The sequence below is a fragment of the Thalassophryne amazonica genome, chromosome 19, assembly GCF_902500255.1.
Source record: "Thalassophryne amazonica chromosome 19, fThaAma1.1, whole genome shotgun sequence".
NCBI classification, from domain to species: Eukaryota; Metazoa; Chordata; class Actinopteri; order Batrachoidiformes; family Batrachoididae; genus Thalassophryne; species Thalassophryne amazonica.
Window position 1 is genome coordinate 67,633,485 of NC_047121.1, and position 26,802 is coordinate 67,660,286.

Sequence of the window (26,802 nt, forward strand, 5' to 3'; positions counted from 1 at the left end):
AGCTAGACATACTATACAGTAGGACAGCAATTTCCCAATGCTACAGTACAACCACAGCTGAGATGGGGCTATTACAGGAATGTCGCTGCCCTCAAGTGAGTTCAATACATCAGGCTTGGATGTATTGGATGGAAGAGGTCAGTGTTTCTTCCATGCAGCAGTTGACTTTTCATGGTATGATGATACTTATTAAAATTAATTATACAATTCGTTACAATATGATTACCATAAAACACCATTTATGGCTTCAGGACAACTCTGTGAGTGTTCCTGAGTAATCTGTAACATAACAAAATGTGAAGCGATGTGAATACTTTCCGGATGTACTGTACATAGCCAGCCTTCAAATTAGGTTAGAATAAGCTGAAGCAACACCTTTAGCACTATCTGTCGAAGCTGTGCGGAAGACCATTTGAGTTGTTTGGTAATCGCATGCGGCAGTCTTGGTTGTTTGCAGTGCAGTGCAGCTCAGCTATCCTACCCGCTTGGAAACGTTGCGTCCCGTATATAACAAAGAGAGGGTATAGTTGTAAAGAACACAAATTCAGCTTCATTGTTGTGCAGCGAGAGAATATAAATACATGGACACAAAGGGATGTACAGAACAGGACAGTGTAATCATACAATATTATAATTATCTGGGCTCTCCCACTTTGATTTTTTCAGAGTTCCTGCAAAACAATGCTAATTTGCACTTGATGCACACCCCTTGTTGACAGAAGGGTTTGTGTGGTGATTTTGACCTCTGAATAGTGGATGTTCTGATGTTCTCTGTCTCCAGTGCTTCTTTAATGTGGGAGTCGGCCTTCACCTTACCAGTCATGTCATCACATTCCTGCCCCAGAGTGTAGTATGTGGGCTCAGGGCTCTGTGTTAAGCTCTCACTTTTGCCCTAACCGTGTCTAGAGAGACCTTCCATTTGGATGTCATTCAGATTTTCAGTCGTTTATTTCATTTTACTGTGACGAGGTGGGCTGTGTCATCACTTCCAACCCTCATGAGGTGTGGTCGTCTTTCCACAGTTCAGTGGTGTGTACGAGACCAGCGTTTAGTACTCACCTAGACTCAGGACGGAGGTAGATTTATGATGCACTTTCGTATAAATCTAGTCTCCTATTGTCAGTCTTTGTTCAGGTTGCATATCCATTTTAAATGTGTTTTGCTGTCATGTGATGCACTAATAATCAGTGGTGCTTTTAAACACCCACAAATTCAACACTCAAGTACTCAGTTTTCCTTCATGCTCTGGTGTCAGAGGAGTAGGTTTAGAAATGATTGTCCCAAATGATATGTCAGATGTGGTTCCGTGGCTCTAATCCCTGTGATGTGCAACATTAGGTTAAATTTGCTGATGGAGAGAACCAGTCTGATTATGTTGCTCTTGGCTCCTTCTCTGGCTGTTTTTCCTCCTTTATTTCTTGCCATTTCTCATCATCCTCTCCCTCCTGGAGCCCCTGGGTGGGGTAGATTCTCGCCATGCATCTGGTGGGCTTGAGTCAGGGGAACGTGTGGGTTTGGATTTCCCTTCACCTCACAGTCCATAAGAACAGCTCATGTTGAACTTGGTTGGATTTCAGCACAGAGTGGTGGATTTCTACAAATTGCTGGAATTCATTTGTCTGCTGGGTTGTGGTCCCTTGTTCCAAGCATGCTTTTAGTCTTTCTACAGCAGAAATTGGAGGAGGCAAATGTAAAAACACATTTGTACTGCTGGCTCTGATTTCCACAATTTGTCTTTATTTTCAGTGGCAGCAGTGTAAATAATCCATTCTCTCACGAAGTACAGTTGGGACATAAATATTTGGGCATCTCAAAGTTCTTATTGTTGCATTCTACCACTTTGTATTCATATTGAGTAAATAATCAATATGAAAATGAAGTGCAGAGTTTAATTTATAATTCAAAGCTAATTATATCCCCATTGGGCAAGTAGTGTTGGAACTACAGCGCCTTTTGGAAATGATACCCCGCTGTTCAGCCATTTTTTTTTTTTTTTTTTTTTGATGAGGTGTGTGTACCTTGTCATTTCATTCACAATTAAGCAGATAAATGGTCTAGATTTGTTGCATTGAGTTTATAATATTTTGGTGTTGGCTATAAATTTGAAGTTCAAAGACTTCCAAATGGTACATGCACAAAGGATACCCAAATTGATAGAGTGGGGACTGACTCATGGCCTCCTATTTTTTTTTTTCATCTGGATGTTTTTGTGAGCTCACCAGTGACAGAAGCAGAAATTCATTGCGTTCCTACACCTCAGCTCACTCCCACCAACACCACTTGCCCCTCAGCACTTCGGACAGCTGCTTCTCTTCAGGCTAAGGTGAGCTGTCACTGTTGGAATGACATATCTGCCTGCCTTTGAGCGGCTTGATTAATGGAACGCATTGCTACTAATTCTTCATCAGCTTCCTAATAGCTCAAGTCTTTATTTAAAGAGTGATCTAATGTTGTATCTGGCTGTGTCATGTTGTTTACTGGGAACATCCAAGGCCATGCTGGCACTAGACAGCCCGGATTAAGTTCCAGCAACAGGGAAGGAAATTCCACCACTAATACTGGATACTCTGCTGCTGTCAAATGGATGTTTGAAGAAGTTAGCCGATCCTCAGGGAAGGTACTCCAGGTCCAGGTGTGATATAAGGTGGGATGGGCCTGGTCTTGCCTCAGGAATGGTCTGGAATCAGTCAGTAATCCCTCGCTTTGTAGGCACCCTATTGATGGAACACACACAGTTACCCGTGTGCATGCACGGACTCTATGCCAAGCATACGCACGCATACTCGGAATAAACATTCTTTGAAGAATAAAGTGTCTTTTTGAAATAGATGTCCGCTGAAATCAAAAGAGAAACAATGTGGGAGGTTGGGACACAGCTGTTGAAACAGGTTGTGTGTGCTGTTGTTTGACACTAGACTAGCCTCCGCGCTATGACAAGTGTTGTCATGTTTGCTTAAAGCAAAAAAAAAAAAAAAACGGATGTTAGTTGAGGGTTATTGACAAAGAAATCACACATAGTTGATGCAGTGTGTGTGTGTGTGAGTAATAGTTTTTTTATTCGTGTTGTTTTGTTGTTGATGCATCCATATGTACGGTTGGGAGGGAGAGACAGGAGGATTGTACTCATATGCCATTATATATCCTTCCTTAATGTGGTTGACCGTTTGGGAATCTCTCTACCTTGGGGCAGCTTTCAGCACGATCTTGAATAAAATGCTTCAGGTTCCCGCACTGTGAGGGTCCTGTGCATGCCTCACAGGCAGCAGAGCAGCTGACATACCTGACGAGGCCAGAACGGGCACCTTATGAAAGCAGAGAACGCGCGCACACACACACACACACACACACACACACACACACACACACCACACACCACACACACACACAGTGCAACTGACATGCACGTGTTCAGCTAAATGTGGGTGGAAAGTTTATCTCTAAACATAGATGTGTAGCGTGCTGAAATAACCCTGGGTTCTCTCTGGCTTTATTCCATTCTGCACTTAAGACAGTGGAATTTGACTGCCGAAGACAACACAAACATGTACACACTAACTCGCATACACACTGTGAGCTTGTTTGCTCAAGCCTGTCTTACTTGGTTAAGTTGTCCTCTGTGGTGACCTCTGCTCAGTAGACGTAGCCGTCATTGCAGGCCATGAGCATGCTTTGCTCAGGCAGACTGGCCTAACCAGTTCTGCTTGAGACGTTGCCACCACATAGTCTCCCCCCACCCCGTCATTCTTTTCTGTGTCACACTCATTTCCTTTATTCGCACAGTTTGCACCAAATATTGACAGAGGCAGGTTTGTTTGCTGTTTGTGCTGTCTTATGTATAATGCATTCGCAAACTAAAGATGGTGAATTATATGAGAGTCCATAACCCTCACGTTGTAGCTTTAGCAATTTTATTTATTTAGTTTTATGGATCGCCCACGCTAACTTGATAGCCATGGGGGGGATTGAGAACAGCTTAAGGGGTAAAGGCGAACGTCAGTCCTGATTGGCATCAGCACATGTGGACACAACCTCTGCCCATGCCCCTGACTTGGCCTTGTTTAAGTTGGCCTCAGGAACCAGTGCCCACAGGCAGGCTCGGCTTGTCCGACCCAGCGGAAAAAGGAGTTGTCAGCTTTAGGGGCTTTGCGCTGGGGCAGCTGCCATTGGCCAGGTGGTTATATTTAAACTTGTAAGGCAATGGGGTGCACTATGCAGGCAGCAGTTTTTACACTTGCTACTTGCAGTACAGTGGGCCAGCAGGGAGTGCAAAGTTCTTTATCCATACAGAAGTGCTGGCAATGCCCTGGCAGAAGGTGCATGGGATGGCACAAGGTTGGCTTCTAAATAAGTAATGCTTTCCCTCAATACTGTTGTCTGCTGTTTCATGTAGTTCTTTGCTGTAATTATCACTTTAGCCATTAGGAAGCAGGCTGCACAGGCTCCACGGCTCCATCCGTATCTCTGTTTAGGTTAACTGCAGCTCTGGAACCCTGGTGTTCAGCAGACAACAACCTAGTATAGTTTTATGTGTGATGGTGGGGAGGTGCTGATGTATCCTGTTGAACTGCAAAGTCGAGGTAGAGATGGACACCATTAATGATCAGGTTATATGCTTGTGTGTGTCTGTGTGTGTGTCACGCGCACACCGTGGTGGGGATGTGGTGGGCGTGAATCTGTTTACTGTACACTAAGTGGGTCAGATGGCATTATCAGAAGTAATCTATGGTGGGTCCCCTGCAATTTATGAGACAAATGGGTTGTTTTTGATCAGGTTTTTGAAATCTTTTTTTTTTTTTTTTTTTTGTGACCCATTGGCAACTCTTGGTTACATACAGGACATTACCCCCCACACACCCCACCCGGATTTGAATCAATCAGTGATATGATGAGACTGAGTCCTGCTCCATTATTTCAAACAGAATTAAGATGGAGAGGAATAAATACCTATACACATGAATAAAAGTTTGAGTGGTACTGTACTGTCAATGTGATGGACGGTAGAGCTAAAAAACAACAACAACAAAAAAGGATAATATCACATTTTCAGTCAAAATTAACTCCTCAGCGACTCCTAGTTTTACCAGATTGCTGAAAGTGTAACTCTCTCAATCTTAAATATGATATGCATTCTTGAGAGAAGGAAGAATACTTCCTCCTGGCATGAAGAAATAATCATCCTGATGTTTTATTATATTATTGATGGTCCCCAAAGTTTCATATTAGTGCCACAGAGGTCTTATAACATACTTGAATACCAGTTATGCACAAACCTGAAAACATTGTGAGGACACACATAATATATAGGTATATAGGATGGGCCTCCATAATGTTGAAAGCAGATGTTTATGTTGGCTCTTTTGTGAGTGTTGCTCCAGTGGTCCTTTGACTTATTGCCTTCTCTGCTTTGCTGGGGGGGAGGGAGGTGGTCAGTCCCCTCTTCTCTTGCTTTATTTTACTGGAGCTTTTGACAAACTGTTCTGTCTGGTTAGTCACATAAGCCTTTAAAGAACACGTCTCACAAAAATCATAAGAACTTGGATTTTGGCTGTTAGTGACCATCCGGTGATACACTGGGATTACTTTGTGCACTTCCCTGACTGGTCTCAAAGTATACGCCATTTGCAAAAAACAGCTATGGAGACTGTTGAAAACAAAGTACTCGTGAGTACTAATTTTTCCAACTTTTCCCAACAGCATTTACATCACTTTGAGGAAAACATTCCCATGGGGGCTTGAATGGAATGTAGCTGCTAACGTTAAGAAAGGAGTCACAGATTAATTGCAAAGTTTACATAAGTGTGATGTCGTGTTATGATGACTCATTTTTTAATGATAACTGTTTATTTTGATGCTGTCATGGTAAAAACAGCAGCCACTCTCCACTGTGAGCAGACTTGGTGCATGTGCACATCTATTAGTCATAAACACAGCCTGTTCAAAACAGTGTGCTAGAGGCTCAGCTTTGTGCACTCTTATAAGTGTTGTCATCGATGTAACTGTGAAAAATCTAAGAAATGCATCTGTGTGATCAGGCAGCCTGAAAATCAGTGGAGAGTTCCACTTGCACATTCACAGTGGGAGCTATAACAGGATTAAAACAGCGTGCTGCTCCAGTAGACGGCAGACTCCGCAGACATCGAGATCCAAAATCTGACAGACTCTTTCAAAGTAAAATTAACAAAGCCTACCAGCTCCACTGAGGAGAACAAAATGCAAAAGGGGGAAAAAAATGAACAGGGCCCTCACCCACTTGTAGAATGATTTCCAAGATTAAATATGCAAAGTCTACACCATCAAAGATATTGTCATGCACGGCTCATGCACCATTGCCAGCTGGAGAAAAATGTACAGGTCCACACCATCAAAGAGATCAAGACTGGCACTGTCACTGCCAAAGCTTGTAACATCAAGATATAACTGAGTGTTATCTTCCAAAGTACACACGTGTTTCCCTGGGTGAAAACAACCTGTTTAATCCTCTAATGCCTCGTGCTTGAGACCAAAGGATTCTCTTTTCAAATCCACATCAGACTGGAAAATCACTAACAGCCCTGGGCCGAAATGTAAAACAACAAAATACAGGAATCCTTCTCTGAAACTGATGGTGAACGTCTGGGCACACGCTGTAAGTAAAATGACAACTATAAAAGTAACACTTTACAACGTTAAGATAAATTAAGCTAAGCTAAAAACGTTTATTTTGGAACGAGGACTATATATATATATATATATATATATATATATTATATATATATATATATATAATAATATATTATATATATATATATATATATATATATATATATGGTCATGTTTCAGTCTTTTTAAACTTTCTGTTAATTAAACAGCTTTCTGTTGGTGAGTTTTAGCTAAAAGCTAATTTTAGGCTTTCTTTCTTTCCTTCCCACTAATCAAATTTGTCTTATTTCAAAACAGTGCACTTGAGTTTGTTATTATATATATATTGCCATATTTCAGTCTTCTAAAACTTTGTGTTAATTAAACACAAAGCTTGTGGTTTTAGTATGGTATTTTTCTGTTGATGAAGTTTAGCTAAAAGGTACATTCAGGCTGTGTTCAGTGACATAGGAAACCATAGCTTGTTTGTTTGTTTGATTCTTTCCCTTCCTCCCTAATGAAATTTGTCTCATTTCAAAACAGTGCAGTTGATTTTCATGTTATTCACAAACATTGGAGGATAAATATAATTTCAGTCTAATAAGACAAGGTCAGGTAAATCACAGACTATGCCACTATATGACTTTAAGTAACTATCGATGAAAAGTTACCACATACAGTGAAGATTAACAAAGTAGGAGAACTGTTGCAAATACAGCCCAAGGAATGCTATGAGCTGGACATCGAGGTAAAAAAAAACAAAACCTGCCTCCAGTAATTAACAAGGTCAGGTTTGAGAGCATGTGCTGGTGCTGTGTCCACCACAACACCAAACCTTCTTCGGTCCTGATGGCAACCACCCAGGCAGATAACTGGCCCTCTATCCCCCACCTGTCAAAAGTAGCCACCTATCTGCTGCAACCGGGTGAAAGATGGGCGTTTCTTTGTCCTTCTTCATTTGCTGATGTTAGGCCATGGGTTGTGTAATCAGTATCTCTTTGTATTTTTGAGACCATGACCTATGTCTGGGGTGGGTGTGAAAATGTTGGCAAATGAAAGCCTATGGTACCCCAAAGCAACATTAGTTTTTCCACAAATGTGATTTTGAGTGTTAGTGAGAACTCCTCATCCAAAATATCAACATGCATCAAGTATATGTTATAAAAAAACTTAAAACAACAACACATAAAGTGTGCAGTTGACTTAAAAATGCTTTCTTCAGTATTTATGGATTTTATTATTAAATAAGAAAAAAATGGTGATCAGTTACTCCATTTCACCATTGCTGCCATCCTCATCAGAACTTTTTCACTGTCATCATTATCTAAAGTATGGCATCCAGTGATGTTATGACAGTTATTTCTGGCACATTTGCACAGATCTGTGCATGGAACATTGTTTTGCAAACATGCACAAATGTCTGCATCTTTGCATTTAGTTTTCTTTGATGCGGTCACCACTGCAAGTTCCATTACACAATCATGCAATTGCATAAAATCACAGTTACCGTGAAATCAATTAGCCATGGGATTCAGTGTTCCAATTATGCAGTTGCTAAGCAGTAAAAACAAACAAACAAACAAAACTTGGCTAGAGGTTCACTGTGCAGCGAGCATCTAAAGTTACAATTACCATGAATTTGAATGGGTGTGCTTGCATGAGCAAAACTTGAACCTTCGTGCGCATGCATGAACTTTTTCACGCCTGTCGATTGCATCATTTTCTGGTAAGCAGCCTTTGTATGAGGACATGTGTAGGGCGCTCCTCGGATTTTCATTGCAAAGAAAAAGAACGACTGGAGCAGCGCTACTGCATCAAATTTTGCCAGAAACTGGGTGACAGCCAGGTGGAAACCATTCGGATGATTCAGACGGCTTTCGGTGACTTTTCAGGCGTGTGACTATCCGAGAAATTGTGGAAGAGGTGGGCATGTCACAGCATGTCCTGTGAGACTTCAACATGGAGGCGCTTTTGCTCTGCCGTCAGCAGCAGCATGAATTTCACAGCCACTCTTTTCATGGCCAAATCTTCTGTCACAGTGGAATGTACCGAAAAAGTGCTGATGTCCACCTCTTCCTCAATTTCCCGGACAGTCACACGACGGCTGCATCACCACAGCGTTCACTTTGGAAATGATCTGGTCATTTCAGCATGTTGATGGCCGACCAGAGCGTGGCTCGCTCTCCACCGTTGTGTGGACGTCTTTAAACCGGTTGTACCGCTCCTTAATCCGTGTGATGCCCATAGCATCGTCACCAAAAGCCGTCTGAATCTTCCGAATGGTTTCTACCTGGCTGTTGCCCAGTTTCTGGCAAAATTTGATGCAGTAGTGCTGCTCCAGTCGTTCCGTCTTTTTCCTTGAAATGAAAATCCGCCAAGCGCATGACACACCTCACACAAAGGCTGCTTACCAGAAAATGATGCAATCGACAGGCGTGAAAAAGTTCATGCATGTGCACGAAGGTTCAAGGTCTGCTCATGCAAGCACACGTGATTCAAATCCATCAGGTTTTTGCAAAAAATAAAAAGGCCGATACTTTTCTAACAGACCTCGTATGAGCTTGACTTGACTGGTGTGGTGAGAAGACAGCACAGTGAGTTGATTCACCAAGTTTGATTGAAGTTGGTCTTTGTGATTTGAAGATATCACTGTGGACACATAAACAAACGGCTAGACACGACCATTAAAATAGCCTCTTTTTGCTTTGCAGCGATGCTAATAGACAAATTAATAAATAACTGATCAAGATGTGGATCCATGCCGGATCCACTGTAGTAGAGTCGTCTTGCTTAGTGTAATCCCCTTTTCCTATGATCTTCAAATTCAATAAGTGGGTGTAGATGATGCATGTCGATAGCTGGTCATTGTTTATGCTTAACCACCTTTCTGAAAATCTTCTAGAAAGTGGCACTGTGTGTGCAGACATTTGAACCACAGATTGTACAATAAGGTATGTGAGCCATCTTGTACTTGATGATTCACATCTTGTTAATTTAAGATTGTAACCTGTTTTGTTATTGCCCTATAATGTGATTGACATATCTTTCTTCATAATTTCGTTAGAGCCTTCACTGTACTATATTTATAGATTTATTCATTGCTTCCGTCACAGAGAGAATTTTCTTCAAACCAAATCAGTATATATAAGCTTTCAACGACCATAATAGAAGAGTTTTCCCTTTAAGTGTAGGATAAATAGCATTAACTGCAAGAAAAATGACTGTAGATGTCTATCACAAGTTCCTTTTCTTGTCATCCATTGAAACAGCTGATAATTTAATTCAAGGGGACGTGTTGTTCTCAATGGGCATCTTGCAGCGATAGTGGCAGCATGATGAGAGCATATATTCGATCCTCTGTTTATTGACGTACCATCAGGAAGTAGCTGTGCTTTGTCATCAAGTCAGCAAACTCATAACTCAGTGCCCCTGTGTAAATGCAGAGTTGTGCACGAATAAAATTAAAATGGTTTTCCATTGAAGCAATTTAGACGGCTGTCCCAGTACAAGTCACCTTGTGTTTTTCGCAGAGTAACAGTTTGGTCATATCCTTCTTATGGCTTATTACTATATATTATATATACCTTTTTCTTGAGCTGCTTGGGTGGGTAAGGAGAGTTCCCATGGGATAAAAAGCTTTTTAACCTACCATCCCTGGTTCTCAAGACCAGGCACCTAAGTGGTTCTACTCTACTCTTTTCTCTCCTATTTTACTCTTCCTTTTTAGATATTTAGATATACCTTTGTATACTGGCATAGTTCCACCTTAGAATTGGAATATAGTATATAAGATATACCTTACTAAATTTTCATGAAAAAAAAAAACTATACTGTCAAATTGCATCTGCATTTTTGTCACTGTCAGTGGGTTTTTCTTGGAAGTTTTGTATTGACAGTTTTTGATTTCTTATTTGGTGACATCAGTGTCAACAGTATAAAGAAGATGAATGTGTCAAAAAATTGTTAAATAAGTAAATCTGTGGGAAGGGAAACTTGGGGAAATACTACATTAGAAAGGCAAATACTGTATGGGCATCCATATCTATGAAAATGGAGACTTCTAAATACACACCAGATCCTTTTACTAAATTCAAATACTGTCTGCTCAAACTTCAGATTGTTGTGCCGCTTCTTAAAATACGAGTATAGGCAGAATCACTGTCACATTTTAAAATTGATATCATTGTTGAAGTACAAGAATTGATGTACTCTCACCGGAACACATCACAGTCATTGTTCATAATGGTAATGGGAAAGTTCTCACTATAAAAGTTAAGGAGTTTTTAGATTTTATTGTGAAAGATTGGTATCCCTGTAACAACTTGTGCTGATCAGATTATTATACCTGCTCATGCCAGTGCATGCAGGTGTAACAAATTAAATCAACTTAAAGCAAAGGTGTGTTCGTCTGATTTGGGGGCAAACTTTGTAGAACGATTGAGGATCAGCTAAGAACAAAGTGATTGATTTTGACCAAAATTAGTGGAAAATAAAGGTCATGGGTCAAGGTCAAAATATTTTGACTGAATGCCCATGTAGAGAATACTTAGAACAGTCATTTTGAGGAATAAATTTATGATACACATATGGTTACTTTTAAACAATATATATAGTCATATACATATCACCTGTTAACTGGTCACATAAGGTTTGATCTTTGGCGACCCTGAAAGGTCGATATGAATTAAATACGGTGGAATGGTTGCGTGTTAGTCAGCAATAAAATGATTCAAAAAACAGAACTATTTGCACACCCAACTCAGAAGTTTGGACAATATGGAAAATACAATAAATAAATAAAGACCCTTCACCATTGATCAGTTACATTGCCTTCTATTTTGTTGCAGACTGTATGAACTCAGATATGTTTTGTGTGGTCAACTAAATTGAATTTTTTAATAAACATTTATTCTAGCTTTTCAGGCTTGCAGCACATTCCAAAAAAAAGTTGTAATGGAGGCCATTTTTGGCTAGTAATAAGTTACAAAAATAACAATGATGTTGATGTTAATAGGTGATTGCAATAATGGTTTACTACAAAACAAGTATCCATCTGTGCATTTTCATCAAGACAATGCACAACCACATTCTGCACACATAGAGACATATCAGTACAGACTGTCAGCAGTCCCCGCTCTAGCTCCAATGGAGAATGTGTGGAGAATTTTGAAATAAGAAATGCAACAAAGATGGCACAAAGATTAACCCCCCCCCCCCCCCCACCACCTTTTGCACACCTTTTGTTGCACATCGTAAGGGCCCTGTCCCACTGGCGTTTAGGAGGATTTGCGTATGGATTGCACACAAAATTGGCCCATATTTGCCAAACATCTGCAATATCCTGTAACATGCCTGTATGAGTCGGCCGTCATCCGAGCACGTCCGTGATCATCCGCAGAGGCACGCATGTCCGCAGCCAGGATTTTTGAGCTGTTCAAAAATCTGGATGCGGATAATATCCACCTTACATACTCCATATATACTCAATTCATACACAATACATACTCACTCTATGCGCTGTATATCTGCTGTTAACCGCTGATATCCGCAACTGACGGGGATTTGCGGCTTGGCAGCGGACCAGGACAGTGTGTAAAACAGATGTATTGCGTGTCCATCATGTCCACATCACAAACTAAAATATGTTGTAGTGAATGCTTACAAAATTGGCCACGAATAAAGTGTTTTTATTACATCTGCTTTGCAGCTTGATTTGTGGACAATCTGTGATTGCATAACAAACACGTCACGTAAACCCAAAGTGTGGCAGAAAGGGACATACCTGCCAGTCAGTGCCGGTTCCGGCTGTGTCAATCCACAAAGATGTAATAGCTGCTGCAATCCAGGACTTTATTTAACACCAACAAAAGGAAGAGTTGCTGACGCTGGAGTGTGTTTTCTGTGACACTCTCAAAAAAAGAAAAAAAAAAAGAAAAAACACCGTCTCACACCCCGAGCGGCTTCCCCCCTCCCGCTCCCCAAACTCATGAACAGTTAACCCTCACATGACAAAATGAACATTGACTCTGTGATCAACTTGTCCAAGTCCAGCAAATGCTCCAGAGGCTGTATTGTTGGTGTGAATAGTGATGCCGACGGCCCGAGTGTGCTTCTTTTATGACCGCCATGCAGATGCTGTGCACGCGCAACATGTGCACGATGCGTTCAAAATACACCCGTAATACTGCCGTGATAATCTCACTGTGTCGGATCAGTTTCCTCACTACATGCGTTATATAAATGTCCAAAACTGTGTACAGTACTTATAAAGATGAGATAGAAGTTGCTACAAAAACAAAAAAAACTAGGGATGGGTTTGCATGGAATTTGGTTTGCAGTTGGAACCACGAAGAATTTGGGCTACACTGTCTTCTTCAGGGACACTTTGACTCACGGACCAGGAACAGTCAGGGACTGAAACATCAGCTTTTCCTTAATGGACATCAATTCTATTCTATCAATCAATTCTATTCCATATACTCTAAAGGTTACTCCTGTAGATCACCTAAGCCCAGGCTGGCATCCTGTGAAGCAGTCATATTATTGGACCTCAGCATTTTCTGATTGCACTGCTGCAGGTATTATAAGGTCACAATGCAGAACAGGTCGAAATAACAGGTTTCGATTTGGCATAGAGTCAGCTGTCTTCTGTCCAGATCCAGTCTCCAGTCTCAGATTATTGAACATGCAGAAAAGATTGTTGACTTTGTGTCAGAAATAAGTGAATCCACCTCCTTCCTGTCTACAGGCGTTTTTTTTTTTTTTTTTCTGTCTTGCCAGTTCCTTCATAGACATGAGATAAAGATGCAGGCAATGCCATTGAGCAGCGGGGTGGAGTAAGGGGTTTCTTTGCTGAGCAAGGACTTTGTTTACCCTCCCTTTGCCACCCCCTTCACTGACCTGCTGACAGCTGCAGATGGGAGAGATAGGAAGTCTGAAGCTGTGAGCAGGACAGGTGAGGCGAGGGCAGAACTAGCAGCACTCACTCTAACAACAGATAGCAAGCTGCTAAAGCTCCGTCTCCTTAAATTTATTTAGTGTTTTAAGCATCACAGCATAACATTGATTACAAATTGCAGTAGCTACACAATCAGGAAGCTGTCATTTGAAGAAGGCGTCCTTCAGAAGAAAGACAGCAAATTGACTCTCAGAATCAGAATCTCCTCCCTCCCTTTTAGACGTTCAACCTCTTCGCTATAGAGTTACACAGGATTTTCACTATTCAGGGTTCTGTTGTGTGGTCCATTTATGGGGCAGGGGGCAAGCTACGCCCCGCTCCTTGCCTTGTGTTGATGAATGGGCTCTTTGTGGGCCTGTGGAAACAAGCTGAATCCCTCCATCTACCTCCATATGGTGAGGCCTATGAGTCTCCTGTAGCCTGGGGCCACAGTGAACATCTGTCTCTTGCAGGGCGCACTTGGAGCAGGAGCTGTGCATGCTCTGAGGCGCCAACTGGACAGCACAGATGTTTGTGCCTGTTGTTCAGTTTCATTTTTATTTTGCCGCGTTGGCTAAGCCAAGCTTAGGCGATCATGCTTGTGAGATCATGCTTCATTTTTGGTGGTGTTTTTTTTTTTTTGAGCGTGTTGCAGTGATAATGCAGCAGGTTGAACTTGTTCAACCCATATCTACGACGTTACCCATAAACAAACTACAGTGCTCTGCATTTTTTTTTTCTACAACTGCTTTTTATTGTTTTGAAATGCTGATGAATGGAAACGTTGTGCAAAGCAGCATGATTACTTCTATTCATGATTGTTGTAATAGGTTTCATCCCGAGTGAGTCGTAGACCAGTGTCTCAAGCCTGATCCTTGACTTTGGAAGAGAAATGACTCAGCCCATGCCATCTCTGACGTATATGATGAGAAGTCTGGATTTTTCCCTCAACTTTGCTATATTATCATAACTGTCAGTCCTCAAAAACAGATAGTGACATTTGGAAACCAGATGTTGTTCATTTTGGTGCAGGCAGTTGAGTGGGAAGGTGAATTTCTGGTGAAATAAAGCTCCTCAGAGACTTAATTTAAAGTGTGTACTGTGCAAACGTTTATCCAGGCCCTCTACCCCACCGATTGACTGCTCAAGGGGGGATTTGAACATTCCTATTGTCTTCTGTGTCCTCTCTTCGCTCGAGAGTGACTGATTGGTAAACACTTACCTGCATAAAGGTGTGACTGATGGCCAGCCTTTGGGTTATGGATCTATGCCCTCGGGTGGCAGAGCACCAATCTGACATTTATATGACAGTTTATTTTGTGTTGTGGTGAATATTTCAGGAGGTCATTGCAATATTGCTGATAATGATGTGAGGAAATGTGGAATTTTATGTGGATGTCAAGTACAATCTGTAAAGACTGAGGGTCAGTTCAGTCTATGCAGTATGTGCACATATGTCGGCGCAGCGTGGCTACCCCAGCTGGGCTGGTTGCAAAGGCATTGTTACAATGGCATGCAAAGTATAGCTTCCTCCTTTGACTGTTAGGTTTTCCTGATATTTCCCAACATCAGCTGCAGAGTGTATCTACGGTCTGTCAGAGTTGGTCGCTGCCTCTTGTGGTGGCGAGGCATGCACTTTAATGATGAGAACTGTGATTTATGGTTTCTTGTATCAAGAACCAAAGGCTGTCCTGTAAAAGTAATCATGACTGTGTTGTACTGTTACACATTTTCTCTTGGAAGTAATTTCACCCATTAGACAGATTTATAGTAGAAAATCTTCATCAATAACCGTCTAGATTTCCACATTATTAAAAAGAGAGGCCTTAAGCGTTCCATAATATACCTTATTTTCTTTTAGGCTCTGTGTCAGGAATAATAGGGAAATTTTCTGGGATAACAAGAAAAAAAAGTTGGAAACAAATGTGGACTTACTGGTGGCTATCAGTGATTCCCCAACAGTATTAAGGGCTGGGTGTGCCGCCAAGCCAACGACAACCCCTGCCAGGCCAGAAGTATTTTGTTAATAAAGCAAAAAAGAACAAAAAATACAGTCAGATATCCATTCGTTGGATTTCAATAGTCAATTCCAGCACATCCGCAGCGCTTTAATTCTGGTATTCTCTCACACAGTCTTCTATGGAGTAAATGTTATTTTAGTGATTTGACAGTGTACTAATTGGCTTCTTGTTATTGATATATTATTGTTGTTTTTATCTTACAGACATTCAGGCCCTCTATTATTGAACCTATTATATGAATATTATATTGAACCTCTATATTAAAACAATTTCATGTTTGTACCTACTTTGTATTGAGCAGCGGTGGTGGCCAAGTGGTTAATGCGCTTGGTTTCAGTGCAGAAAGTTCTGGGTTCAAATCCCACCCCTGCCACATTTCTGCATGTAATGTGGATTTGCGTCAGGAAGGGCATCCGGCGTAAAACTTGTGCCATTCAATATGCAGATCCACCTTGGATTTGCTGTGGCGACCCGGAGTGCAAACAAGGGAGCAGCTGAAGGGACTTACTTTTACCTAGTTTGTATTGAGAGAAAGAAAAAAATAAACATGCTTATTTTTTACCCATAACCACTTTTTAATTTTTAATGACTGAGATTTTTTCTTATACTGAAATATATTGTTTGCACCTAGGCAGTGTTGGTGGTGTTGCGATGGTTAGTGATGCTTCTGAAATGCAATGTGAGAGTGATCCTAGTCTTTGGGTATTCTTTAACATGAAAACTATGTGTGTATTTTCTGATTGATATATATATATATTATATAATATATATATATATATATTGTGTGTGTGTGTGTGTTTTTGTGTGTGCACACATATATTTTAAAGCCACCTATGATCAAGCTTTGATACCTAAGGGTTTGTCTTTAATATTTTGTTCTAATCAGTAATTGAATTTTGCAATCCACAAGGCTCCAGAACTTCCAATACTCTAGTGAGGTTTTAGTATTATTTAATTTCTATGTTGTCATTAATTAGCAGGTATCTCTAGTTTGGTGACATTAGTTCCACTGATGGTGCTGCAGTTCCATACTTCTTAATACCTGCACCCAAGCTTGCCTGTTATAAAATCCACCATCCATTCTGCAAAATTACGCATTAATCAAACACGTGAACCAAAGCTAGCCTTAGCTTGTTTTGTGCTTGCAAAATGGGGGTGTGTTTGGGTTCATTCATTCAGTCCAGGTCAAGCCAGTGTAGCCCACATTACATTTATAGGTTGGCTGGGAGTTAGGTACTGCTGTCTGGCAACATTTGGAACCACTCTATTTGAGTTTCAAACCTGCTCTTCGCAAAACCTGAGAGTGATGTCACAAAGTATTTGCTCAGTATACTGTACGTACAGTCCATGGGTTTTACAAATTTTCTGAAAACTCAGTGCATTGTAATGTTTGTGATTAAGTACAAACTAAAATACAAAGTCACAAATGCAGAAAAACTGCATTTTCCTTTTTTTTTTCATTACTTTCTGGTGTGCCTTATCCTAACCACTCATCTAACGATTTATAATCAGACTACACTGTGAATTACTGATCTGTTTTTTGTCTTGTACAACTGAGCAGAAGGACTGAAGTCTGTTGAAATAACAATAACGCAAGTGTTTTTCCAGTGCAGACAGACACTCCAGTGATGGGTGTCAGACTAATTTCCTCTCGTCTGAGAGCAGGAGGCAGTCTAATCGACATTCCAATCATAATCTCAGCCATCTTTAAGCACTCAGAGAAAATATTCATATGCCCCATTATCACCCAGAGGACTTTGTAGCAGATTGGAGGCCTTAAAAAAAATGACTCGACTGTGAGAGCCTCAGAAATTGCACATGGTCACAAATGCATATTCAAACCTGACTTTTAGGGTCACTTTTGGATCAATCCAACTCAACTCGGTGGTGTTTTATTGACACGTCTCTTCACAGATGCGAGAACTGTGTGGAAATGCTGTTTGTGCGCGGCTCGGGCACCTGTGTGCAGTGCAACACACCCCTGAGGAAGAACAACTTCCGCGAGCAGCTGTTTGAAGACCCGGCCGTGGACAAGGAGGTGCAGATTCGCAAGAAGGTGCTGAAAATGTGAGTGAGGGAACGAGAAGGGGCGTGGGGTGTGGCTGTGTGTGTGTTTACGTGTGATGCCATCTTTCCTCCCACTTCTTAAGCCACCTTTGTTTTTCCTCATTACACTGTTTGTTTTGTAGACAATGAATCTGCCCAGGGGGCTCAAACGGGAAGGCTCTTTCCCTGCCAGGTTTTTACTTCTCAGCCCCTCCGTGTTTTCTCTCCCTCTCTCATCTGTTCTTTAATAGACCCTTAATTGACATCTAATGTGTGCTTATTAGGCAGTGTGCAGACATGGTATTATAAATTGGTTGATTTAATATTAATGTTGGTGCATATTTGCTTAGATTATTTTCTGCTATTTGTGACATTGCTCTTGTTCTTCTGCTGTAGATACAATAAGAGAGAGTTTGACTTCCCCAGTCTGAGAGAATATAATGACTACTTGGAGCAAATAGAGGACATAGGTAAGAGTCGTGGCTTTCAAGTGGTGTGTTTGAGGCTTAAGGCTGGTTTTTACCTCCGTGCTACTGCATGTCCATGTTATCTCTTGCTGAAACAAAGCAGAGAATTATGGGTACACTGAAAAAAGAGAACAGTGGAACCAACTTAAAAACGTTACAGTTGATAAAACCTGAATAAATTAAGTTGTTTAAACTTAAATTTGTAAGTTATCTAACTTAAGTTCAAACAACTCAGTTCATTCAGGCTTTACCAATTGTAGCACATTTTTAAGTTGTTTCTTTTTTTTCCAGTGTCATTAAACAGTACATGCGACTCTGCCTATTCGTACCACTCTGCTGAGACAGAGTCCAGTCGGAATTAATAACTTCAAAACGAATTGCCGCTTTAAATAAAATGACACCTCTTTCCAAATGCCGTAATACAGACAGTAAACTACAATTGACTAAAATGTTTTTTTTTTTCCTCCCAAAATGAGACGTCCTGCATTCTTTATGAATTACATCCTGATGTATGGAAAGACATTCATGCCAATAATGTCTGAAAGGAAATGCTTTTGACGAAAACTACAGATTTAGTTTATTTCTATTTATTTCCAGAGATCAAGGATCCACCATGTAGAGTTTATTATGTCCAAAGTTTAAGGATCCAGTGACCAATTTCATATTTATTTACTTTACGACTCAATAAAATGTTGTTGACATCGAAAACCTGTAAAGCCTACTTTTAGTACACAGAAAATTCACAAGAGGTATCGATAAGGGAATTGATAATGAATCGGCTCGATAAGCGGAATCGATAATGGTATCGATAAAATGTTATCAATACCCATCCCTAGTGTTCCGTCTCTGAGCTTCTTCTACAGTAGGGTGCACTTTCTGGTACTGCGTGTGACACTGTGTCCAGTGGTGATCTACAGTCCCGCCCAGCATTACTTAATTTTAAACACAGAATTTAACACGTGTTCAGAAATAAATGCAGATGAACCAATTTTGTGTTGCTCAGAATATTTAATAAAATATCCAGGGATATTGAGCAGCAGCAACAACAACAAATGCTTTCCCCATAGTAAAATAAAAATACAGACATGAAATTGACGTGGCAAACTTATTGGCACACTTTGATGAATTTACAGTGAATTTACTGGTTTTCTTACATATGCTGAGCGAGTGTAAGATAACAAAAAGTGTATTTTTTGTTCACGTCATCACAAATAAATATTATTTTTGTATGCTCACAAAATATGAGGAAAAAGTAGAGTTGCATGTTTCTACCCCAATTTCTTGTCTTACATTCACCCAATATAAGTGAGGAAGTCAATTTGTTCTGTCTGTCAATGTTCAAGAAAGTTTGTGTGTGTGTGTGTTGGGGGGGGGGGGATTCCAGAATCTGTGTGCCTAATTGGATCCATTCCAAAAGTTAAGGGTTTCCTCCTTTGCCAATATCCCATCTTTCCACCAAGTTTCAAGAAAATCATTGTGGTTGTTTTTGCGTAATCCTGCAAACAGACAAATGACTTTTAAAAATTTAACTTCATGACACAGGGAAAAACATGCTTTATATTTACTTCTGGTGTGACTGCAGAGAACAGCGTTTACAGGCATCAATATAAGCCATGAAGTACACTTTCTTCCTCTTATTCCTGCCCCTTTCTTTTAGTGGCTTCGATGAGGGGTCAACACAGCACTACTTATGCACTCTAACCCAAATGTGCTTGTCGTGTCCATTTATCCACTTACTGTGTGACGTAAATGACATCACCTGGAGTCCGCCGAGACTTCAGTGTGGTCAGAACGCTGAAGCTATTCCTTTAGGCATTCAAGGAAATGGTGAAGCAAATTTCCTATGTCAAGAAATCATTTAATTCATGAAACTACGAAGCACACTGGAAAAAAAAATGGTTTTCACTGATCCACTGTGATTGCTGTCTTTTGTGGGATTTTATTAATCCTGGAAGACGGAGGAAGAAGAAGGGTCAGAATTTCTCAAAATATTTGTCATACCGCTCATATAATGTAATAATATTAAGCCACTGTCTAGTGGATATTAATATTGAAGACATTGCTCATGTTGTCGCTAATTTGTGAACTAAAATTTGCTGTTGGCTAACTATAAACAGAATATGTGTAGACCATGGTCAGCTGAAAAGTTCTGCTTCCTACACGATTACGTCATTAATAAGCAAGATACTGACACGAATTGCATATCTGCTTAAAGCTTGGAATCTTCTCTATCAGGCAGTGTATTTACTTTCCACATAGTCACCTTCACCTTCCACACACTTACCCCAACAGTTTTTGCATGCCATTGGTGAAGAAATTGGGTGTTTGTACTTCTGCATCATGAGTGCAACATTGTCCCTTCAGGTGTTCAGTCGTCATCCACAAGTCTCGCTATAGATAACAGTCATTTGTCGATGAATATCCACAGATGCACAACCCTCCACCATGAGGAATTCAGGAACATATTGTTTTAAACACACACATCCTTTTACATTGCTTGTTATTGAAATAATCGTGTTGGAGGCAGAACTTTTCAGCTGACCCAAGTATGTGAATACCTTACCATATTTTGACAAAAATACTGGACACACGTTCCCAGTCTGCTGACTGGTATGTGCCTATTATAATGGAAACATTGTGTGTTTTGTTCTTGGTGTTTGGATGTTTCTTATGCGTTGTGCATTGAAAATATCACAATTTCACTTTGACCACGTCCCTTGTTGTCTCTTTAGTGGAAAAAATGGAAAAAATTTAGTTTGCATGTTTATCTTTTATGTATTTATTTTTGTAAACCACACCCATCAGATGACTTGATTAACTGTAAAACAATAATTGATAGTTTGCACTATGGGGGAAACAATTTGTAGTTGCAGTTGCACGTACAAAGGTGCCATTTATGCCTCTACTAGAAATCAAGAGTAGATGCTTTGTTTGAAAAGAGATTGATAGCAATCTTTTGCACATGTGCAGAAAGTGTCCACCCCACAGACAGTCTTGTTGTATAAACAGAAGTATGCAGACAGCTGGAAGACACACATATCTCATTTGCCATCCCCTATTTTGAAGTATATTTGCTGTGTGCTTTAAAACATACAAGCACGTAGGCATTGTGTCACATTGTTAAGTTTGCTGCTTTTTGAGGTTTAACCGTGCATATGCTTGGTACAAATGTTTTTGTGACCGTTCATACACAATTCAGAACATTCTCATTCAAAACACCTCACATCTCTTTGTAGCCCCTCTGAGTCTCTTACCTTTGGTGCATAAGGTGAACAAGTCTTATTTCGACATGAAAGCATTTTTGGCCATTTTACAACCATGTGCAATTTGAATACTTGGGATGGAAGCCATCCAGATTCTCATATGCAGCTTCAAACTGATCAGAGTCCACAATTAAAAGCACACTTTCGCATTTGTGTGATTGGTTTCACACACCAAAAGAAACAAGAAGGAGCTCAGAGAGTGCAACACCCACATCTCGCATGGTTGACACTGACTAATAAAAATTTATTATAATTAATTAATTATAATAAATTTTTATTATTCAGTGACAAATAATTATTTGTGATTCATTGATACCATAATATATGGTTCTTTGTGGCCTTGTTCGTTGGTCACTTCTTTCCAAAAGAAGCCCACTTTATTCTTAATTAAGACCCCTTTTTTCACCGCATTTAATCGATATTGGTTCCAAACGGTTTCCAAGTGGTCACCTTGAGTTTGTCTTTCGAGCTTAAACAATGCTGAAGGTCATGTGACAACTAGAAAGGAAATATGACTCTTTATCTAGATCCTTGTCATTTGATTGGTGGTTTGCATGCTGTGCAAATATGGATTATTCGTACCATTTGTCATTCTGCTCCATTTACCGTACAATTTTGGTTCCATATGTTTTGTGCTATTGCACGCCGCTCTGTGCTCACATTAGCGGTGACGGTACTCACTTAGCTTAAAAACAAACAGCGGCCCAACATGCTGGGTAACAGACGGGAAGGCTGCATGCGCTGAGGGGGTTTGAGAGCGAGTTTGGGGGGGTGGGTGGGGTGTCTGAGAAAGCAGTGTTTGCCGGAGGCAGAGCTGTGCAGGCCAGGTTGGCCCCACCGCAGCTCGGGGCTTGTGTGGGGCCACTGGGGTACAGCAGGCTCCAACAGGTGACACCTGGGTGAGACGAGGCATCTCAGTCTCTCTACCAAGCTTTGGCAGACACCGTAGGATTGGAAAGGGTGTAAGACCCTTTTCTCTTGTTTATGAATGAATAAAATATCAAATGACAAGGATCTATTTTAGGCGTTATATAAAACAAATAATGAATGTTTTTTCATTCGTTCAATGGTAAGAATATTTAATGCGGTGAAAGATGGAATTTTCCATCTTTCACCTCATTAAATATTCTTTCCATTGCACTCATAAATGTTCATTATTTGTAGAATATTTAATAGTAACCATAGGTGCATCTTTAACTAATTCCTAAGAACAGCCATTCCAAATATCCTTTCCATGTTGGGCCATAATTTTTAACTTGAACTGTTGACATGACCATTAATCAATTATCCTGAAAATCAAGTCGGTCTGACTGACTGCCTGTCTGTACGCAGTGCTGGAAATTGCACTAATGGCATTCTATGTACATTCATTGTTGAATAGAATATGCTGAATATTTTGAAACTTCATAACTCGAGTCTTTTCCTTAAATTGACACCGGTTCACCTAAATCAACAGCATGATTGAAATACCAGATCCCATTTGTAAGGCTCTACCAGTTCAATAAATGGAACATTTTGCGAATGTTTTGCATCATTTTATGCACTTTTCCTTACTCTTCACCTGCACACATTTATTGTCTTTCGAATCACTGAGAACTCCATGGGATTTTGCAGTAATCATTTCTGGGTTTAAACTGTTGGCTGTCTGTGGGCATATTAAACTTGCACATGATCTGTTGGCTTAAAAAGTTTAACACTGGCACATGTCTCCTATGTAGTGTTTAACTTAACCAACAATGTTGACGTGGAGGACACCAAGCAGAAGATGGAGCAGTACCAAAAGGAGAACAGAGATCTCATCCAGAGGAATAAAGCTAAACTTGTATGAACCAAATAGATTTACTACATGTATTGTATTTATTGGATACTTTGATGCTATTTGTATGTCATTGCAAACTGACTATCTCTTTTTTGTGTGTATTCTGACAAAGTAGATATTAGGGATGTCACAGTGGATACAGTTTAACTTCACTTTGTCTGTTATTTATGTGTTCTAAATATTAATGGATTAATTGGGGAAAAAAAGAGTCAGATTATAGTTAATGGGGGGGGGGGGGGTAGTTTTTGCTGAGTGCCACTTGTGTGGATTTCAGGATGTAGCTGTAGGCACAGGGTAACGCCATTAGGTCTGTTTTGGCATTCAGAATCTTTATCCAGGACACTGTCAAAATTCCTAGCAGTATCTCCTTTTTTTCCGCTCACACTTTTTCTTTACTTCAGTCACGAGAGCACGAGGAGCTGGAGGAGCGCCTGTTGCTGGAGCAGCAGGAGAGCAATCAGCGGAGACTGGAGGTGCTCCAGGAGGAGCAGAGGCAGCTGCAGGCCAAGAGGAAGAACAAGCAGGCTCTGCTGGATGAACTGGTGAGATACACGCAAGTTCTATGTGGACATGACCACAGAATGGCAAGAGCACACACCCTCACCCTGAGGGTTCACGGCTGTGAGAACACTAAGGGCCTATTACCCGTCATTGTGCTGCAGGCCGCATTGTTCTCCTTCTGTGATTCCAAAGTCTTTTGGCTCCATTGTGTTGAGCCATCAGGCTTTGGGAGTGATTGTTCCTGCAAAGTGGGCCACTGAAACATTGCCACTGAAGCATCAGCACAGATAGCAAGCTAAGCTGTGTTTGTTTGTTTAAGGCACAGGGCCGATTGACTGTAGGGAGATGAGATCAGCTCTCACCCTGGAGCAGCTCCACTGATCTCTGACATCTGTGTGTCCCTGTGGCCTAAAAGATAACTTGACTTGCACATGCACACACATTGATGCCTAGTTGCTTCTTCCTGAAGATGTGGCTCACTGACCAATGAAATACATAACTAAAAACATGGCAAATGTCTTGATAATCGAATGCAAAGGTTGGAATAATGTGCACTAATTTTGCATTGCACTCTCCTTGTAACCCGCTCACCACAGCCGTTATCCAGATAAGCACAGTAAGATGGGTAGATTTTGAATTATTTGTCTGTAGTTGTATTGTTTATTTTTGCTCACACATGGAACAGTTTTTTTCAGATAACTGTGATAAGAAAAGAATTTTAACGATGTAATATCAACAAATCAAGTCATCACATAAAATTCATACGAGGTCTGTCAATAAAGTATAGGTCCTTTTTATTTTTTCAAAAACTGTATGGATTTCATTCATATAGTTTTTGAAAAATTAAAAAGGACCTTTACTTTATTGACAGACCTTGTATACAGTAAGCACCTATATGAAAGGCATCAGAGGACTGATGCAGTCGCTACACTATGCACACTGGGATACAGCCATATCCAATAATAGTTCATGTTACCAGTCACTCATAAGTAGTTTGCTTATCAATATCTTTAGATCATCTGTCTATCCTGATTGGTTGCAGAAATATATGAGGGTCAATTGAGAAGTTTTGAGCCTGTCCCCCCTCAAAAAAGTAGGGCGTGGTTCTTAATCTTTTACATTCTAAGAAACCAACTTTTTTCAGCATTGCACCCAGTGAGTCAAAACTGATATCTGAGATATCTGCCGAAGTAACATTCCCACAATGTATTTTAGTTATCTTGTTCATAGAAAGACAGACACACCGGAGCAATTACAATACCCTGCTTCACCGCATTGCAGGGTAAAAATGTTACTTGTTTTAATTACAAATAATACTAGATTAGTTTTTATGATAAAGGTCTTCACTGCATAATACAATGGTGCATCTAATGCTGCACTAATTACAAGTCGTACATTTTTACAGTCAGACCCAGAGTTATTTGTGTGCAGTTATCTATTCATGTCATGAAGTTTGTTTTTGTTTCTTAGCAAAAATGTCCTACCTCTTCAGTGCACAACATGTCCAAACTTGTGTTCTTAGACCTCTATGCTTGGCATCACTCCACTATAGGAAGTGAAACATCCGACCTTGCATTTAATGCGGAGGTGAGGATGAAGGCGACACAGTACACTTGAAGCAACATCTCTTGTGGTGCCATACTTTTGTTAAGAGTCTACATTGGTAATGTGGCAGCTTGCCTCAGAGTGCCCCAAACAGACGATTGATACATCTGATCTTAAGGTGTCTTCTTATGATGTCATTTCTTGCCAATGTACAAAACATTCACAATGAAAAGTCTTTAACCTTTAGAATTGCTAGTATTGTTTTTTTTTTTTTTTTTTTAGCAGAAATGTTACGAAAGCAGCATTTGGCAATGTTTGTACTCACAGTTTATCATACTCCTATCAATTTCCATGTGCTTGTCCAGGAACAGTCAAAACTGCCTGCCAGCATCTTGCTTGCCCAACACAAAGACCGCACTGTCCAGCTGGAGACCCAGATAGAAAAGCAGAAACAGTCGGTCAAACCTGCCACTGTGTTTTCTACAGGCATCCTTATGGTGAGAGCATTTCTTTAGGTCAGGTAATTGTCCATATACACAAGATATTTATCAGCAAGGATTTGCCAATCTGAGCTTTACTGTTTTAGTTGACAGTAGAATGCCCACAGAGAAACTAATAAGAGAAGCTAGACATACTATACAGTAGGACAGCAATTTCCCAATGCTACAGTACAACCACAGCTGAGATGGGGCTATTACAGGAATGTCGCTGCCCTCAAGTGAGTTCAATACATCACAGGCTTGGATGTATTGGATGGAAGAGGTCAGTGTTTCTTCCATGCAGCAGTTGACTTTTCATGGTATGATGATACTTATTAAAATTAATTATACAATTCGTTACAATATGATTACCATAAAACACCATTTATGGCTTCAGGACAACTCTGTGAGTGTTCCTGAGTAATCTGTAACATAACAAAATGTGAAGCGATGTGAATACTTTCCGGATGTACTGTACATAGCCAGCCTTCAAATTAGGTTAGAATAAGCTGAAGCAACACCTTTAGCACTATCTGTCGAAGCTGTGCGGAAGACCATTTGAGTTGTTTGGTAATCGCATGCGGCAGTCTTGGTTGTTTGCAGTGCAGTGCAGCTCAGCTATCCTACCCGCTTGGAAACGTTGCGTCCCGTATATAACAAAGAGAGGGTATAGTTGTAAAGAACACAAATTCAGCTTCATTGTTGTGCAGCGAGAGAATATAAATACATGGACACAAAGGGATGTACAGAACAGGACAGTGTAATCATACAATATTATAATTATCTGGGCTCTCCCACTTTGATTTTTTCAGAGTTCCTGCAAAACAATGCTAATTTGCACTTGATGCACACCCCTTGTTGACAGAAGGGTTTGTGTGGTGATTTTGACCTCTGAATAGTGGATGTTCTGATGTTCTCTGTCTCCAGTGCTTCTTTAATGTGGGAGTCGGCCTTCACCTTACCAGTCATGTCATCACATTCCTGCCCCAGAGTGTAGTATGTGGGCTCAGGGCTCTGTGTTAAGCTCTCACTTTTGCCCTAACCGTGTCTAGAGAGACCTTCCATTTGGATGTCATTCAGATTTTCAGTCGTTTATTTTCATTTTA

General features: G+C 40.4%; 1 protein-coding gene across 1 annotated transcript in view; it reads left to right on the forward strand.

Annotated features, from left to right (window-relative positions):
• Positions 1-79: 79 nt before the first annotated feature.
• LOC117531951 (CDK-activating kinase assembly factor MAT1-like) overlaps positions 80-26,802 on the forward strand; it is a 117,779-nt gene continuing 91,056 nt past the window's right edge. Inside the window, exons 1-7 of the mRNA XM_034195139.1 lie at positions 80-137; positions 6,607-6,625; positions 17,491-17,643; positions 18,019-18,092; positions 23,071-23,174; positions 23,573-23,713; positions 25,583-25,714. Of these exons, the coding sequence (XP_034051030.1) occupies positions 80-137; positions 6,607-6,625; positions 17,491-17,643; positions 18,019-18,092; positions 23,071-23,174; positions 23,573-23,713; positions 25,583-25,714 (681 nt within the window). The remainder of the gene's footprint in view (positions 138-6,606; positions 6,626-17,490; positions 17,644-18,018; positions 18,093-23,070; positions 23,175-23,572; positions 23,714-25,582; positions 25,715-26,802) is intronic.